The sequence below is a fragment of the Canis lupus genome, chromosome 1, assembly GCF_003254725.2.
Source record: "Canis lupus dingo isolate Sandy chromosome 1, ASM325472v2, whole genome shotgun sequence".
Classification (NCBI taxonomy): domain Eukaryota; kingdom Metazoa; phylum Chordata; class Mammalia; order Carnivora; family Canidae; genus Canis; species Canis lupus.
The window spans coordinates 62,578,138-62,597,777 of NC_064243.1; the positions used below are offsets into that span (position 1 = coordinate 62,578,138).

A 19,640-nucleotide genomic window follows, 5' to 3' on the forward strand; every position below is an offset into this window, starting at 1 on the left:
AAATTATGACATTACATGAACAGTAGTTAGAATTATTAGGGGTTTCATTTCATTCAAGACACAATGGATTTCACTGGTATTCAAATTGTGTTGCCTACCTATGTGGTCAAGTGATTAATCAATAGGAAAATTAAGTCTGATGTGCTTAAGAAACTGAAGAGATCATTTATTCATCAAAATAAAAAATAAAAATACAAACTACTCAGAAAGGAGTTATGATATGGACAAATTAACATTTCCAAATGAAAATAAATTTTAAGAAGAATAAATGGATAAAAAAGAAAAGGTTGAATAATTATGTATATTAGTTCAACAAATATTAATAGCAAGAAACATTTGGTAAGCCAGCCTCGAAAATTAGCATTAGCCTTGTCTATAGCAGAAAACTTAAATTAGTAAGCTGCTGAAATATGCTCTTTTCTTTTTTTTTTTTTTTTTTAATTTTATTCAACATACTTGCTTTTACTTGTTTTTCACTTGGAGCTGTTAAAGACAAGAAACAAGAAGATCTAAATTAATTACAAGTCCACAGTCTCTTTCTCAAATAGGTTTAAGGTTTTTTATTTTCTTAAAGATTGTATTATAACCTTGGAAACTAAGGAAAAACACTGGTCTCAGAAGGAGAAAATACAACACTGTGACATTTTCTTTGATGTACTATAAATACATGCCATGAACCACAGATTTTTTTATACTTATATATATCTTCTCCCAACACAGAATGCTCATTCACAACTTATTCATTTTGTTTTCCTTTTCAATTAGCTAAGGATTTGATTGTTTTTATATACAAGCCAGTGCATTTTCCTTAAAGTCATAGGAAAAGAATTAATAAATTATCCGATGGTTTCAATTGTTAAAATAGAGCTAATTACTGCCACACTGCTACCCTGTAATCATACTCTGAAATAAACAGATAATGATTTCAAGCAATTTAAGTTATTGTATTTTGTCATGTTTAATATTAGACAATAATAATAAATAGTTAGCTATTTATTAATATTCTTGAAACTGATTATACTCATAGTCATTCTGAATGTTTCTCCATGTTTATGTGTTTCTATGATATATACTCTATTTTAGTTTTCTGCATATGTGCATAAATGAGAATATGTGTTTGGCCCACCTGTGAGAATGTTACTCACAAATGAACAAATCTCTGTTCTCTGTAAGGTAGACAAAAGCATTCCTTCCCAAAGGATAAATAATATCAATGTTAATGTGAAATGATGAAATGTGATTATTTATTTCATCTTGGAAAATATTTAAAAGTCATTCCCTTTTATTTTTTTAAATGTGGTTATTCTATTTGGTATTTCTCCTTTCATTTAATAAACCATTATCAAGTGCCTACAGTATGTATGCCTGGCATTATAATAGGCACTCTAATTTCTGACTCTTTAAAATGGAAACAAGAAAAGGTAATGTAATTATAACAGTATTGTGAGTGCCTATTATAAAGAAAAAAGGATGATGCTATGGGAACTAGTTGGAGAAAAAAACTAAATGGATTTGCGTTGTCTGAGGAAGTTTCACAAACTTAGAAGAATAAGAAATGGAGCTTTGAACCTGTTGTTTGCTGTAGTCTGTGGCAGGCATGGGGGTGGGGTAGGAAATAGTTGAGTTAAATTTGTGTGGTTGGTTATTTACATAACACTGGGTAAATGCAATTTCCATTTAAATGCAATAAAATGGGAAGACAACCAATGGACATTAAATTGATCTATGACTACCTACACATACATACCCACAAACGAAAACTTGGTGACGTTCGTTGAGTAAAATTTGAAGGCAAAATCGACATGTAATATTTTAAAATGAAGTCAGTAAAATAGGTTTAGAAAGTTGCATTTATTTTAATTTGAAATAGCTGATAGGGCAAGCTAAATGATAGAAACCTTTAAGAAAGCCATTTGGAATCCACACCAACAGTATTCTTAGATATATTTGTTTGTATGTGTGTTTTACTGATGGTTGATTCTCAATTCAATTTTCCTCCATTAGAATATAAATATACTGAGGGCAAAATTTGCCTCTACTTTCGCTGCAGCTCCCCTGAGTACTCAAGGAATGTCATTAAGTAATGTTTTGAATAGGGCGAGAATATTTGCTGGAATTGAATATTCCATATTTTACAAGTAAAGCAATATTGGATGCATTTACAGAAAGTGGGTTTTTTTTTTCTTGTTTTGTTTTGTTTTTGTTATTTTACACTCAGCTGTGCTTCTCACACACTGCTCTGACAAATTCATGGGAGGTCTTAGGAAGTTAGGGATTCTGATTTAGTCAGTCCCTGATGAAGCCAAAGACACTGTATTTCTAACAACCTGATGCTGCTGGTTCACAGAACTCTCAGTGGACAGCAAGAGTCTAACATATTATTTGGCTTCTGTTTTCTGAAACTACATTGATATTAACTCTATGTCATGAATTTTAAGTAAAGACCATGGGTTGAAGGGATTTTCTGCCTTTTCTTGGCATCGTCCTTACCACCTGTCTGAAGCTGCAATATTAATAAACATGGGACATCAGGTAGGAAGAATCCAGGAACATGAATCTAACTCACCTGAATGTTCCTTCTTTGACGACTTTGCTGCATCAAACAAAAGAAAAGGAAAAAGTCAACATTCTAAGCCATTCTATCACAATTCAGTATTCAATTGCAAATTAATATAATGAAAGTAAGATAGAGGAATTTAAAAACAGTTACCTGGTTCCACGTATTTTTCTTTCTTTTCCTGTTCTGAAACATAGTATTATTGTTATTATTATTATTATTATTATTATTATTATTATTCCAATTTTATATGTCACAATTTAATCGCTTTAACACAGATAAACATATATGTGCTAATACTACACTGCAGCAACTAATAAAACAAACTAATAAAATGAATAAAAGAAATCTTTCCTTCTCTTTCCCTCACTGAGTTCCTTCACAGAAGAGCATAAAAATATTTTGTGTAAGAGGAATTAAATTTTTCATGGATAATAAACCAAAAAAATTAATTAGAGTCTATAAATAATGGAAAACATTTAGTTTGCTATTGTATTAGGTCAACATGAAATAAATTTGGGATAAAAAATAAACACAAAGGATAATTATTTCAACTCTTTTAAAATGATTTTCAGATACAGTTGGACAGATTTCATCTGGAGTTCCTCTTGGAAGGTGAACTCTTCTTATACTGAAAGTTATTTAAGACAAAGGCCTTTCTGCGGCAAACTGAAGACACTGAAATAGATTGAATTTTCGGGGGAAAATAAAACACATTTCCCTTGTTTTTAGGACAAATGCTCCGTATAGAGTCCTTTTTAGATAGTATTTCTTTTTAAGAACCCACTTCTGTCAATATTGTATGAGACAATGCATTATTCTGGCCTCAAGAGTAAGACGACATTTATATTATAATAAGAACTAATTTTATACAAAGTGCAAGTACTAATTTTATGCGAAGTGCTATTATCTGCAATCCTATTTTTTGTTTTGCCTTGACAAGCTTGTCAAATTGATTTAAAAGAAGATTTTCAGGAAATGTCTTAACATAGGTACATTATTATAAGCTTTTTTTAAAGAAAAGGTACAACGAGATTATTTTAAAGTTTCATTCAATGAATACATTTTGGAGACTAGAAGATGTTTACGCTGAAAGAATTTTAAGAACTATATTTTGGGAACACAGAGAGCCATCAAATCTACAGTCATCTCATCAGTCACTCAAGCGTACAATTTTATCAAGAATGTAGTCATATAAGTATAAAGAGCAATTTATCCACTCTCAAGAAGCATGCAGGCAGTAAAACAAATAAACAAATGACTTGACCAAGCGTCACAAGTCAAAAAGAAGACACTTAGGTGACTTAGCTAAAATTAAACACAGTGAGAACATGCCAAAAGTTGTTTGAAAAATATGGAGCAATTAAATGTGTTGCTTAATTTACTGCTGAACTGAAACACCATTCATGTAATGTATCTAAGAAATTTGCAAAGCAATGATAGTTGAAAAAATACTGGAAGTCAATCTGGGTATGCATCAAAACTGAATTCTGGCATATGTGGTATTACAAAGGTAAAATAAGACCCTTACAATCACAACAGAAAGCCATCATATAAACAGAAAAACACCCGTGCTAATTTGGAACAATGTTAAGAGCACTTATTATGTAAGATAATTCAAGATATCGTTATTGAATTATCTTTGATAAATATAAAGTAAAATACTCTTTAATTCAACAAGGACTGCCAAATCATAGCTATGATTGACTTGTTTTTGCTTTTTATTTTGAAAAAATTATAGTTTATAAAAATTTTCAAAAATATGTATAGGAAGATCCCCCCATGTACTTTTCACCCTGTTTCTCAACCATGATTTATTTTAAACTCAGAAAAGAATAACTTCTTAATTGCGATAACTAGACAAGTAGAAGCAAAGTAAGAATACAGGGATGGAGATGTATAATTGAAAGAAGCAATCTTAAAGATAGAAAGTCTAAGTCAAACAAATTCAAAGATATAACCATAACAACAATAAAAGCAAGTCTGGGGGTATCTGGGTGGGTGTCTCAGTTTGCTCAGAGTCTGACTCTTGGTTTCAACTCAGGTCATGATCTTGTGCGTTTTTGCCATCCAGCCCCACGTCAGCCCCCAGGCTCTGACAGGAGTCGACTTCTCTAGGCTCTCTCTCTCTCTCTCTGTCTCTCTGCTCTCCCCCCACCCCCCACTGGTGGTCTCACACGTGAGCACACGAGCATGCGAGCTCTCTCTCAAATAAATAAATAAATCTTTTTAAAAAAACAAAACAAAACAAAACAACTCTAGATGATAAACCGGAGCAAACAAGTTAATTTAAAATGAATTATTAGTTGTTTAGAGGAATTTTTTTTTTCTTTTCTCTATTACTGCCCAAGTCACAATCCACCAAACTTCTCAGTGAGGGATGTAAATGAATGCCTGGGAAGGCCTTTTTAAAAAAAAATTAAATATACCAATTCTCTGAAGATTGCCAAAGAGATGCAGTGTGTCTGCAAGATCTTTTAAATTATATAGCCTGCAATAAAGTGAGGGCCTTAAGGTTACATATATATTATTTAACATCATTTTTCACATCTCTGGTTATCCTCCATTTTCCTGCTGGTGCACTGGTTTATAGAGTGTTTCTGTGTCTGTCTGTGAGCCAATGCTCATCAGCAGCTGTGCACACACATAAATTTGAAACTGAAGGAACACATACTTCTCTATAGATAGATTGCTCCCCCTGGCTGAGTTGTACTATAATTTCATGATTCTTTCCACAGAACATCTTAGAGCATTTTTATGACATAGAATGCCTCAGTGTCCTCACCTTTTGGAGGACCAAAACATACATAAAATCTTCAAAAAGTGTTGTATGTTTTAAAACAGACGTTTTTTAAATATCACTGGGATCTTTAAAAGCTCTGCATTTCTGGGAATGAGATGATTTTCAACAGCTGATTGAATAGGGTTAAATTGGGGGGTTTTTGTTTCCATTTGTTCAACATATCCTAATTCCTTCAGAAGAGAGCATGTACTTGCAAAAGATACAACGCAGAGGCATCTGGCTTTCCCGTTAGCAAACAGCTTTAACAGGGTGTTAAAGCAACAGTGGAGGGTATGGATTGCAAGCGATGCATATATAAGCCACAGTGCTTATAAGGGGGAAATCACATTAAGAATGAAATGTCAAATATCATATGGACATGCCAAAATATTTACGGATATAAGGAAAAAGATAAGAGGGAAAGAGGTTATAAAACCAGGCTGAAAAACAACTTCTCTTTGGTCTTTTTTAAGGACTGAGAACTAACCAGATTATAGGAACTAAATTTACAGGAACTAAATTTATTCCAATAACCGAAATGAAGTTATAATTTTGGTTATGAGGCTGTGGATAATATTATTAGATGATTGTATGAATTTGGGAAGGAATTTAAGAATGACTGCCATGGTTTTTAGTCCCTCTGATCTTCAGGTTATATATATTTTTTTCATTCTAACAAAAAATAACAAGTAGAGCTCACATGCATCAAATATAAAAGAGATATTCAAAACTGCAAGTCTAAATATACCAGCAAGCCAATAATAGTTGTAAAGAGAAAAAAAGAAAACATATACACAAATATACTTTGCATGCATTTCCTTACTTTTTCCCTTGGGATGTTCTGTTGAAAGAAATAAAAACAATTTAAAAAACCAATTGCTTTTAAAATGTTTAAAGGTAAAATTACTCCCCCAACATATTGACTAGACTAAAATTTTTCCAACCCCTTCCACCATTCTCTCTCGAATTTCAGGTTGCTCTGAGGTATTGCCGATTACTACTATAGGCGTTTCCATAATTTGAGTGCAAAGCATTGTTTGACAATGCATCAAACTAGGATTACACGGTTTAGCCATTTTCAATGATATATATCTTGCAGTCTTCTTAAACACAGGTGAACACATAATCACATATAAGCAAATACAAAAGAAACATATGAGTTGCCAGATGAGTAATGATTCTATTCAAGACTTAGAGGGGACGATTCAGTTCCTAACTGATGCTGATGTATCCAAGATTAATTGAATTTATGCTTTCTAGTAAAATAAATGCTTGATTCTGAACATTATTCAATTTTTTGTCAAGAAACATTTCTTTGAAAATAATTATTGTGAAAGGTAAACATACACAGTATTTATTTTTTATTTTGCCAAATATACCTCATAGCAATATTGTCAGAAAATATTTGCCTCTCTCCCACATGTTCTCTCTCTCTCTCACTTTCTCTCCTCTATCCCATATTCTCATGTATTGTTTTTTCTTCTACAATAATCCTTTAAGAGGAAATGCAATTTGGGAATTCATCAAATATAAGACAGAAAAGGAAAATACTTCCAATACCTTCTACAGGTGTTTTTGTTTTCTTGGAATCTGAAAATACAAAGATAAATAATTGATAAAGCACATACGATAAATCAACAACTGATTAGTTTACAATAAAATGCCAAACACTCTGAAATAATCTTCAACAAAGTGGACTGATGCATGATGTATTTCTAGAATCTGGGGTTTAAAGAGAAATAACTGTTTTTGAGAAGATGAGTACAGAGTGAGGGAGTACACAAGAAATTTTCTGAAATAGGAAGACTATAAAAAAGAACAAAGATGAAAGAAAATATCCACATAGAGTTTTCACAGAGATCATATGGTGCCTATCAAAGCTTTAACCTTTTAATAGAAAGTCAAGCTGAGCCAATATATGGTCTACTTCCATAAAGATGGGCTGAAGCCCATAATTTAGTCTGTGGTTTGTTCATTTTCTCAATCTAAAGCCACACGATGTGGATCACCTGCTTTGTACTCTCTGAACAATCAATATATTTATAATACAAATATTCAGTTATTTCTATTGTAATGGGAAAAAACCAGGCTGATGTCGGCTCATCAGTTACTGATGAACACATTATATTTTGTAGCTGCTACAGAGTACTGTGTAATCAGTGGTCAGCAGACAACTGCTTTATTTTTAGTCTTTGGGTGTTCAGCCTGGATCTGAAGATTTTATTATTTTTTAGTATTTAGGCCATGTAGCTTTCTGTTCCTATCACTGGAAAATAAAATGGGAGTTTTCTGACCCTGTTTATTTTAGAATAGAGGCAGCTTAACTCAAGTTTCTGCTCAGAAATATTCTATTTATCTTTGCTTTTTTTTCTTTATCTCTTTTGTAATTTAACTTTGAAATTTTCTGAATATTATTGAAATTAGAATTGTAATAATGAACTATGATTGATCATTGCAAAAGGTAGATAAACTGTTTTCTGGCTGATAGTTGTATGCTTTAGAATTGAGAATGGTGGACATTTACTAATAATATGTAAGTTAATGGATTTGTGTGTCTTATAGGGACGCATTTGACACCTTGATTTTACTTTCATAATGAAGTGATGAAACTAAAATGTTTGGAGATGACAATGAATGGGAGTTTATTCACAAAAAGCAGTTAGGTGGTCAACTGAGTTGTTTTATGAAAAAATGATAACCAATGACAGTAATAGTGTGGTATAAGTGAAAACTCACTTTCATAGAAATATAAGCTAGAAACACATTTTAGGAAAGCAACTTGAAAGTTGCTTTATAACTAGAAAGTTATAAAAATAAGCATACTTTAAAAAAATAAGCATGCTTTTTTGATATAGTAAGTCCACTACTAGAAATCCAAAAAAAAAAATGCTATATAATCATAAAAAATAAATATAGGAAGAGGCTTTTTACAACATTGTTCTACATTTCTAAATAATGGGAATATTAAACAGTATCTTCTGAACACTAATGGAGCTGTTAAATAATCCATAGATATGCACATAATAGAAAAATAAAGTCATTCAAGTGATATTTTTGCAATCTCTTCTTGTGAACTTTTAACTTTTCTGTAATAGGGATATGTTCCATGTATGAAGGGAAAACAAATGCTATTTTGAAAAATAATATATCCTTGGAACAAAACATTTACGTATTCAATAAATACCTATTAAGCATTATTATGTCCAGTGTGTCATAATATAACGAATATTGAACTATAATATCCTTCCTGCCCCTTCAAAAGACAGTTTTCTTGACAGTTTCTCATCTGGAACTATAACTGAGTAGGCTAAATTTGTTTTCTAAAATGTGCTTTGCAAGCACTCTCTTATTCATTTCCTTCATGAGTAATCATCCTAATCAGATAAGCAAATAACTCAAATATATAGAAAAATATGATATAAAACTATTTCATGTAAGAGTATGATAAATATCATCTGATTCACATGCCTAACAATGAACAATGCAGGCATGGATTCTTGTAGCATGACAGCTGAAATTATGAAGTGGAAAGTTCAGTGATCTTTCTAAGTTCTCAATTAATTTGGCTCTAGTATGCCAGAGTAGGATTTCTGCCTTCCCCAAAGGTCATGTGACTCACACTAAGCCCTCTTTTGAACCTAGACCACAGCCAATATGGAAATCACTGGAAGATTATGGCAAGCACATATTCATTCAGGGATACAAAGGAAAATAAAGTTTGGGAAGAGACTGGTGGGACAGACAGAGAATAAAATGTGGCAGGTAAGGAGAAGACTTTTTCCACCCTCTTGCCTCTATTCTCTGACTAGAGGCTGGCATGGGGTAGATGTGGAAAGCTGAATACAATTATCTATCCGTGAGATGCCTGTTGTTTTAATCTGCTTTCCTTCTCCTCGTGATAAGAATCAGTAATAGTGTATTAGATAGCAATTGCACTGAAATGAAAGAATAAAAAATGAAAAATAAATAATGAAGGAAGTCCAGGATCAGGTAAAGTAAAGAGCTTATTGGGATAAAGTAAAACATTTCATGAAGAAGAAATGTAAAAAAATAACAAGCTATGATCACACCAAGTAGGTTTTAAAAATTCAATACATGTGTTCTAAAAAAGGGAGCTATATTGAAATTAAGTTAAAATGTCATTATAAAATCATGTCTTTGGGTTATGAGTCAACAGAGCAGCAGATTTACACAAGTAAAATACCTGAGCAACAAAAAACATAATGCTTAGAACTGAAAAATCACACACTGACCCTGAAAAGCTATTAGCAGCAGCCATTAATACTCAGACTATTAAACTTCATTATACCCTCTCAGCATTATACTCTGCTGAAATGGCTTAAAAATATTATAAAAGGCTTGCTCAGTGAATATACTTCCCTGAAGACCATATGCCCAATAATCTGAACAACAGTCTTTTATTAAGAACATCGAAGCTCATAGCAGCTGTGATTTAAAAGAAGTGATGTGTTTGCAATCTGTTCAATTCATCATTCACTCATCTTTAGCAACCCACAGTAGTTCCCCTCATCCAGGGGGGATATATTCCAAGCCCCCCCCCTCCCAGTGGATGTCTAAAACCGCAGAAAGGACCAAACCCTATATATACTATATATTTTTTCTATACATGCGTACCTATGATGAAGTTTAATTTATAAATTAGGCATAAAAAGAGATTAGTAACAATAGGTAATAATAAAATAGAAAAATTATAACAATATACTGTAAAAAAAGTCATGTGAATATGGTCTCTCTCAAAATATCTTACGGTACTATACTCACCCTTCTTGTGATGATATGAAATGATAAAATGCCTGTGTGATGAGATAAAGTGAGCTGAATGACGTAGGCATTATGACTAATGTTAGGCTACTGTGGACCTTCTAACCATGTGTCGAAAGGAGGACCATCTGCTTCTAGGTGGTAATTCACCTCAGGTCACTGAAACTGCCAAATTGAAACTGCAGATAAAGAGGGACTTCTGTATCAGGTATGGTCTAGTATGTTCCTAAGTGATGCTGGAGAAAAACTAAATACTAGTTGTATCAAAGGGAAAAATTAACTCTCCGGTAGTCTGAGAATGCAGGTGATAAAGCACTCCATTTCCTTTGTATAATTTGCCCATTGACATCTTTATTCAGTTACAATTACAGATATTTTGCTCTGTCTTTCAGCATAATTTCCCTTCAGATCTCAATTTTGAAGGCCTAATTCTCACATGCATTCAACTCTACTTGCTCTTGTTCTAGTTATAGTAAATGATAAATCCAATCTGGCACATTCTCAATGGAACTGTATCCTTCAGAAATAAATTGTGTTGGAAAACTCAAAGGCTTTCCAGCCTCTAGGAATTCATACAGGAAGCTAAGTTTAAATATATGGGATCTACCTAGATTTGCTAGTGCAATCTAAGCAGCAGCTAGTGATCAAAATACCTATGATGAAATTGTCAGACATCTGGCTATGATTTTTCAGACCTAAAAAGTTTACTGGAATATAACTTCCAATATGATAATGATGATGATGATGATGTGATGATAATAATAATATTATGATGATGATAATAATAATAATAATTCTTTCCTGCCTGGGGTGTGGAAAATTGAGTATCTATTCATATTTCTTATAGATATTACATTGATCTTAAGAGTCTTAGATCTTACTGATTCATTCACAGAATAAATATTTGTTAAGCAATGTGCAAACTGAGAAAATGTGTCAGTCCCAATAGGAGATAAAATTGAATTAGACATGGTCCCTTTAATAAAAAATTTTAAACTCTATTAGAGTAGAAGGAAAATGAATACCTTTAATATAAGTACAAGTTGGTAAGAAATAAGTGATGGTAGGGAGGTATAGATAAATTCTGATGGGAGATTATAAATGAAAAAGAAAAAAAAATTTAATTGATAGGGTCAGATGTCTTAGAGGAAGAATAATTTTTCCTGAGCCCTAAAATCATTGAATATTTGTAGAAGGAAATAGAAAGGATAACCTCTGTTTTGATATTGGCAGCAACAAAGGCAAGACAGAAAGTTTTATGTATAAAATCGAGAATGGCTTGATATGGATTGAAGTATGTGATACCTAAAGGAAGAAAGTGAAGAAAAGTATAAGGTAAAGCCTCCGTGATGATGCCATGGTGGCTCTGCACATATCCATATAGAACCTGCAGGCCAAGTTTTATTATTTTTTTAAAAGATTTTCTTTATTTATTCATGAGAGACACAGACAGAGAGGCAGAGACACAGGCAGAGGGAGAAGCAGGCTCCATGCAGGGAGCCCGACGTGGGGCTTGATCCCGGGTCTCCAGGATCACAGCCTGAGCCAAAGGCAGAAACTCAACCACTGAGCCACCCAGGCACCCGCAAGCCAAGTTTTAAACCACAGCTAATGTGAGTATCAGCAGAATGCCTTATGATCCTTCTGGAACACAAGAGGATGGGTGGCTATCGTCAGACAGCTTCTTATAACCTCCTGAGTTCTCCAGCCTAGAACACTTTGGAATTGAGTTGCAGACCATTAAACCATTTGGCTGTGGTCTAGAACTGGCTCCTCCACACTGAAGTGTCCCTAAATTGTATTATAGCATTATCTGGCCTCTTTTCTTTGGGTGTCATCACTTTTTGGTGTGTAGGACAAGAGAACCATGAAGTGTTGGCACCTTCAGCTATTCTTGCTTTTGCTGACCATGAAGGTAATGAATTGTCTCTATCTCGAAAGATCTCATTGTATCTTTCCTGGTGGAATTATTCAGGCTTTGGCTTTGTCTTTGCCTAGATGTATACATGACAGGAAGTCAGGAAACAGACTGTGCAGACCAGGTCTACAGGTTAAGGTCTGTAGACCATATTCTGTGGTTGGTGTGAAGCCACTGAATATTTTAAACAGGTAACATCATGAAAAGTTTTATGAAGCCAGTTCAGTTTTTTGAAGGACACTATTTAGAGAAAATATTATAGGCAGGATTATTATTTAGGTTAGAGATTCTCAAATTGTTTCATCTCAGGAATCCTTTAAGTTCTTTACAATTTTAAAAGACCCCAAACAGCTTTCATTTATGTATTTATGTAGTTTCTATCCATTGATGTTTATAATTTTAAAAATTAAAGTTGAGAAAAATTTAAAATATAAATTTGCTTATGCATTTAGTAAAAAAAAGAATAAACATGTTACATGTTAGCACCAATAATATATTTTTATGACAAATATATTTCCAATGCAGAAAAATTGGTAAGATGAGTGACTTTGTGAATCTCATTAATGTCTGGCTTAATGAGAAGACAATTGGATTTGCATATCTGCTTAAGTATTCAATCTGTTGCAATAACGCAAATTATGTAGCCTCTGGAAACTCCAGTGTAGACTCATGGGAGGACAATGAACCAGGCGAACTATGACTTCATATTTTCATAAAAATAGTGTTGACCTCAAAAAACCACTGAAAGGGTCTCAAAGACCCCCAGGAGTCCTTGACCACATTTTGAGAACGTCTGATTTCAGAAATCGTTGCCCTGGTTCACATGAGAAGTTAGTAAAACCAGTATGAGGTCACAAACAGCAACGTGAGGTGAAATCTAGAGGACCAGGTGCTGTGAATGAAGATTAGCCTTTCTAATTATTTTAGGAAAGATTAAACAAAAGAGATTCAGCCAAATTAAAAATTCTAGAAGACTAAATGCCAGGGGCAAGGGAAAAACAGAGGTTGAAGCTTACACCAGAATTTGTGTCTCTGCATCTACTAAGAGAGTGGGGCAATTATATAAGAAGAAATGGAGAATAAGCACATTTTATACAGAAAAAAAATATAATTTGATGGGATTTTGACATTGAGAACTAATGAAAAGTAAGAATGTGTGTTAATAGATGTCTATCGGAGGAGAAAGAGTGGCATACAGGGGAAATTTCAGTAGAAAAAGGCTTAGAGGAAGAAGGACGTCAGTGGAATATTTACTTAGCTCCACTTAAGTCAAGATATGATTGCTCTGATGCCAAAATTCCAAAGAACAGTAAAATTGATGGGCAAAGCTCAGTGAAGCCCAGGATCTCTCTTGTTAAGGTTTCTGAGAGAGATATGCTAGGACATGGGAGCATAAATCTTAACATGAAAAGCAAATCTTTAGGGTTCACTATGCAAGAAAAGCCCTTTGTCCCCAGGTGCACAAACCATCTTTGATAATAACACTGGCATGCACTTTTGTTTATGTATTTTAAAATTCACTAACAAAAGAACTTCCCAGGGCATTCTAATTAAGCCCTAAGGCCCTCCTGATTTTCTTCTTCTCCAGGAAATTTGTCAACCATTAGTATCTTTGTTGTTGTTGTTGTTGTTGTTGTTGTTGTTGCTTTTATTTTGTTAAAAAAGGTTTTATTTATTTATTCATGAAAGACACACAGAGAGAGGCAGAGACACTGGCAGAGGGAGAAGCAGGCTCCATGCCGGGAGCCCGATGTGGGACTCCACCCCAGGACTCCAGGATCACGCCCTGGGCCAAAGGCAGGCGGTAAACCGCTGAGCCACCCAGGGATCCCATCCATTAGTATCTTTCAACATATACACTTCACGAGTTTAAATGTAAATAATAATTAAAAAAAACTTTGTATAAAATAGAATGTTGAAAATCCAAATTGTATCTGGTAATTTGTATTAAACATGCCTCGTTTGAATACACATGTGCTTCCTGCCTCTATGGAAAAGATTTCTATAATCTTATGGAGATTATAGAAAACAAGAAACAAGAGCTAGCAAGCTTAGATCTATATACCTCTCACCCCTGCTTAACAGGAAAAAGGGAAATAGAAACTCATGAAACATAATCAAAAGATGGCCCAGGATAGCTGGACATTGGATCTGTTTTCCTTTATATTCTGGAAACAATGAAAATTATTCCAGATAGCTGTTATTTTTTTTTTTCTCAACTGCATAATCTTTGCAATTATAAAACTTTTCCAAGTAAGAGATAAAAGATAATCTATGAAACTCTTTGGAAATAATAATTTAATAATAATAAAATAAAAACAATAATAAAATGGGGTCTATGTGTAATATATTTTACAGCTGGTAGTGGACACTGGACCACTTGACTCTCCAAGATAAAGCTCTGCCCCAGCTCTCCAAGCTCTTCCAAATGTTGCAGATTGATTACAATTTCTATTAAAAAAAAAAAAAAGGAAGCATCTAACCAGGAAAAATAGAACAAAAAAACCTTTGAAGCACAACAATGAGGGGGGAAAAAGATATAAAGCCTAAAGCTATGCAATTTGTAATTTGACTATTGTTCATATGCCCAAAAGTCTTCTAATACTTTGGTTTGAATACTAATGAATTGAAAAATAACTTCATGTTACTCTTTTTCTTAAATCAAATGGTGAATTGTTCTTTATTCCTAAGAAAGAATGGTGGAAAAGATTCACATTTTTGAGGACTGTCTATCAAAAACTGCCTATCAAAAACCAAGAACTTACTCTCATTCTTTCTTTTTAACATCTCTGTACACTCACCACAGTGTTCATCATGTAAACAATGTAATTTCCAGAATACACCTAAAGATTTCTTATGTGTACATGGGGAATTAATACTGATTTCAATCTCTTGAAAATAAACTCACTAACATGTCTTAGTCGGCTTTATTTTCATACCATGGTATTGCTCTGTATGAACAAATAATGACCAACTAAAATATTTTTTCTATCTCCCATCTATGGACTCTAGATTCCTGTTTAATAGAAGCAGAATGTGACTTCCAAGCTGTTATGATTATTTAAAATTCTGATGATACTAAATATAAAATATAACACTTGCTTTCTATTTTTCTCAGATTATATGAATACTAATTAGAATATTATTGTCATTTTCAATGTTAGAAATGATTGCTTATATCTTCATACTATTTTTACTAAGAAAATAAGCCTAGATTCATACACAGTGGTTATATCTAGACATTGTCTAAGTATGTCAGGGTACATAAGAAACATCTCTCTAAATAGAATCACAGTGACTAAGATGGTCTTAATATTCCCCTTAGCTTGACTAAATTTCAGACAGGTGTCTTCCTGATTATAGGTCCTCAACCTCCCTTGTATTAGTACATTTACTTTAGAAAACCTGCAATTGTAAATTCTTTCTCTGTTCCTTTGAAATATAAATCTGCTACAACCAGAAATATCTTTCTCGGGACCTAGGAGACATCCTTTTGAAATGTAATCATCAAAGGATATAGTTTTCCTCTATCCCAGTCTCTATGGGAAGGAAGGAGCCTAACTTCAATAATCAACAATTAATAAACACAGGTGGCCTAATCACAATGACCGCAGCCCCACTCCAATTGCCCAACATCCTCCAGTTCCTTTCAAGTTCATCTCAGAGCTTTAAAATTCTTTAAAATTCTCAGGCTTTATGTTTCATTGGTGTTGGACTTGAATTTCTATTGCAATGAACTCGAGCCCTATTGCAATAGTCCTCAATAAAGTCTATCTTATCTGTTAAGTTCCACGGGATGCCTGTTTTCCTTGACAGCAAGGAATATTTTACTCCATCTCATGACATTCTGACAAAAGGAGGTGGTGTGTAGGGGATGGACTATGACTTATTTGTTATTTGCAAGTTAATGGAATGAAGTAGCATCAGTTGCTGGTTAGTGTCAGAGATATAAGCAGTTAATAGAGTAAAATAGTCGATATTTTCCACATTTTGGAAATTTGATAAAGCTTCTAATGGAATGGAAGATCTGGGATTTTGAGAAGTCATGTTTTATCCTCTATATCTTGAGAAAGACAAGATTTAAAATTGTTTTTTTAGAAAGTAATTTTCCCTTTTATATGAGGTAATGAAGGAAAATACATTCAAGAAATGTCTGCATAATATAGATCCAGTTATCCAATGGAAACACAGGCGAGATGACAGACAAAACTCAAATCTTGATTTTGGTAACTTGTTTACACAAAAGGCATAGTGGAAGTTTTGCATTAAACATACCTTCCTTCTTTTCATCTTTTTTAGCCGCTGCTGAAATAAAATAAATAAAATAGTGTTAAGAGAGATTAAATGAATTTTAATTGTTTTTCAGAATACTCCTGGGAATATGAGACTGTATTCCATGTATTTATAAATTGAGTGGTTATCTATGCACAAATTAATCCATCCAACTCTGCAATAAGAGAATAACTTCAAAATATTATTTTATGTGAAGGTTTTTAAAAATTAAGATATCAGCATAAAACCAAAAAAAAAAAAAAAGAATTAAAAACATATTGTTACATAGACAAGAAGTCAAATTAATAAGTACAGACTGTAGTTTAGTGTAAGTTCATTTTAGTTCTGAAATTGTTGCATCTGAGAAAAGTACAAACAGTTCTAGAAGAATATGATTAGATCTATGCCAAAAATGGTGGTGATATTTCATAAATTATCTGTGCCTAGCTATTAAGAAATTATACACCAGTTGACTTCATGCATTTATGACAGTAGTATTTAAAAAGTCCCATTTCAGCAAGGGGTAACAACTTTTAGCAAATGTATGCCATCCTTACACAGAGAAAAAGCATGGCACACTTTAATCACCTTTGAACTCTGACTTTCTCTGTGGCAGATTTCATCTAATCCTGAATCATGAATCTAAATCTGGATCCAAGTTGTAACTTACCTTACCAAACACATTTGGGGGAGGTATGGAGTCAGTTTGGGATTGCTCCAAGCAAGATGACTCTTGGTTCTGGGTAAAATTCATTCAGGAGTCAAATCCATTCCAAGAAGTCTTAAGCCACATGAATTGAATCAGAAATTGTACATATTCCCTTAAAGTAATCCTATCTGTGTGAATTAGAATTTGGGGGAGGAGGGGGAATCTGACCCAACAGCTAGTGCTACTTTGGGTGTTTGGTCTGTGCTATACTTACCATAGCACTTTCATGTGCATCTTCTCACTGGAGCTTCACCTAGACCCACCTAAGTTCTTACTGGTTTCAGAAAATTCACTGCCTAGATGACCCCCCATCTGCTCAACATAAAACTGCCCCAAAATGAATCCTCATCACCCCTCTTAAGCTAGTTCCTTTCCCTGGGACTTATTTTTGACAATTATAATAATCGTATTCACCCACGCTCAAAAGCTCAGTACCATTTTTTGAAAAAGATTTTATGTATTTATTTGACAGAGAGAGAGAGAAAGAGAGCGCACAAGCAGGGGGAGCAGCAGAGGGAGAGGGAAAAGCAGGCTCCCCTCAGAGCAGGGAGCCTGATTTGAGGCTGGATCTCAGAACCCTGAGATCATGACCTGAGCCGAAGGCAGCTGCTTAACCGACTGAGCCACCCAGGTGCCCCTCAGTACCATTTTAATTTCTTTTATTTCATTCTGTATAGTCTTCCAAATACTATTTCTTCAAAATGTCCATCTTAGTTGTATTGTTTTCTCAAGTCTTTGACACCATCATAGTTGATTGTCTCCTATCTTGATAATGACTATAGCCTTTCATGATCATCACTAGCTCTTTATTTATTTAAGCCATCGAGTAGTACTAGTAGTGCTAGTGGTGCTTTTTCTCCTCTTTCAGTTTATTCTTTAATCATGCTCCAAGCCCAAGTGAAGTCATCCTTCATCTATGAGGAATCCTTCAATCCCCAACTCATTAAAAATCACTTTGTCTTAACTAGTATGACATTCATTATCTCTACAATTCAATTCAGCACGACATGATATTCTATTTATGTTATATTTTAAATTTCTTATGTCTCCAAATTATAATATGTAGTACAGAGTCATTTATTCATACTCTTCTCTATCTCAAACTCTGTTAAAAAAATTTTAAATGTACCTCCCAAAAAATGTGCTAAATTTTAATAAAAGAGCTAAAAATGCACACATTTACACACAGCTTATATAAAACTAGATTTTAGATATATTCTTTGTCATAAAAGTAAAAAATAAATAAATGAACAGATATATTCTAGTCTTTTACCATACTGCAAGCATCATTATCAATTTTGTCATTTTATACACCAAAATATCAGTCTGCTGCAGCAATACTGCCAATTGTGTTCAAGCTCCATCTCCTAATGAAAAGCATGCAAATATTAATTATTTCTATACTTGATTTAATAATGCAGCTGTGGTATTATAAACCTAAGAAGGATCTAGGGAGGATATAGGCAGCACAAGTGACATTTATCCTTACTTGATGTCCCTGCTTTGATGTGTCATTGCCATTTTAGTGAACAGCCCCAAACTCTGGCCTTGTGTATGTTTAATCAACACGTTTATATAATTTCCTTAAAATAATGGTTCTAACAAAACTGAATCTCCAGGTTATTAATGGCTCAACAATAAATCTTTGATTCCGAAGAATTATTTCTGAGGCTGCCTTGTCCAGCCTAGTTGGAATGGAAACATGAAGAGCCCATAGCCCCAAGCTCAAATTTGAAGCAAGTTTCCATATATCTCTGCAATTTCCTTCCCTTGAATTCCTCTGATATGACACTAAAGGAACATTAAATTCCTGCTCCAAGTTGTAGTTTCACATCCACCAAAGCCTCAAAAGCCTCAATCAAAACAGAAGTGTCTTACGGCAAGTTTTTTTCTTTTTTATAAGAACATATATACATCAACTACAATGCTTCTTTGAACTGATAGCCATTTGCTTGAGGAAAAGACTCTTGAGTTGCATTTTCACGAGTGAAAACCCCCAAGTGATAATAATATCTGTTCTGCATTGCTGTGTCCCGTAATATTTGTTACACTCCCTATTAGAACTCTCCCAAAGAAGAATCTGTTTTCTTGAACAACCTGATGATTAAATGAAAATTAAAAATTGGTATCATACCTCTTCATCATCCTAGCATATGCGTTGCTTATAAATAACATCATTGGGTCAAATGGAATGCAGCCAACCTATTTTACCAATATTTAATATGATTATTCCACACCTAGTTGAGTCCAAGTTAAATGCAACCATGTCATGTGTTATGTGCTGAGGAGTCTGCTAGAAAGGCTTTCTGGCCAGAAACAAATATAACACCTTCTAAATGCATGTCCTTTATTGCTACACGTTGCGTAATATAGCAAAGGAAAGGAAGTGAAGATTCTCCCTATTCAGGATGAGTTAAATTGGTGATGGGGATTAGTAGTGCACTGGGTGTTGTATGGGAGTGTCGAGTCGCTATATTGTAAACCTGAAACTAATACAACACTACCACTATATGTTAACTAACTGGGATTCAAAACTTAAAAAGCCGAAAAACTTACCTCTATTAAATATTTTACCTCTTCTTCCATAAATGTGATCCATAAAGTTTTCATAGACGACAAA

The 19,640-nt window shown here is 33.7% G+C and overlaps 1 protein-coding gene across 17 annotated transcripts in view; it reads right to left on the reverse strand.

Moving 5' to 3' along the window:
• Positions 1 to 19,640, reverse strand: part of TRDN (triadin) — a 362,541-nt gene that overhangs the window by 129,935 nt on the left and 212,966 nt on the right. For 16 of the 17 annotated variants that reach the window (XR_007413384.1, XR_007413383.1, XM_035705844.2 and 13 more), the window contains 6 exons: positions 16,315 to 16,344; positions 6,900 to 6,929; positions 6,163 to 6,180; positions 2,711 to 2,743; positions 2,567 to 2,593; positions 457 to 483 (listed from right to left, as the gene is read on the reverse strand). Coding sequence is in view for 15 of the 17 variants with exons in the window: in XM_035705844.2 (XP_035561737.2) it covers positions 457 to 483; positions 2,567 to 2,593; positions 2,711 to 2,743; positions 6,163 to 6,180; positions 6,900 to 6,929; positions 16,315 to 16,344 (165 nt within the window). In the remaining 2 variants the exon portion in view is untranslated. The remainder of the gene's footprint in view (positions 1 to 456; positions 484 to 2,566; positions 2,594 to 2,710; positions 2,744 to 6,162; positions 6,181 to 6,899; positions 6,930 to 16,314; positions 16,345 to 19,640) is intronic. The other variant, XM_035705847.2, reaches the window with a different exon arrangement.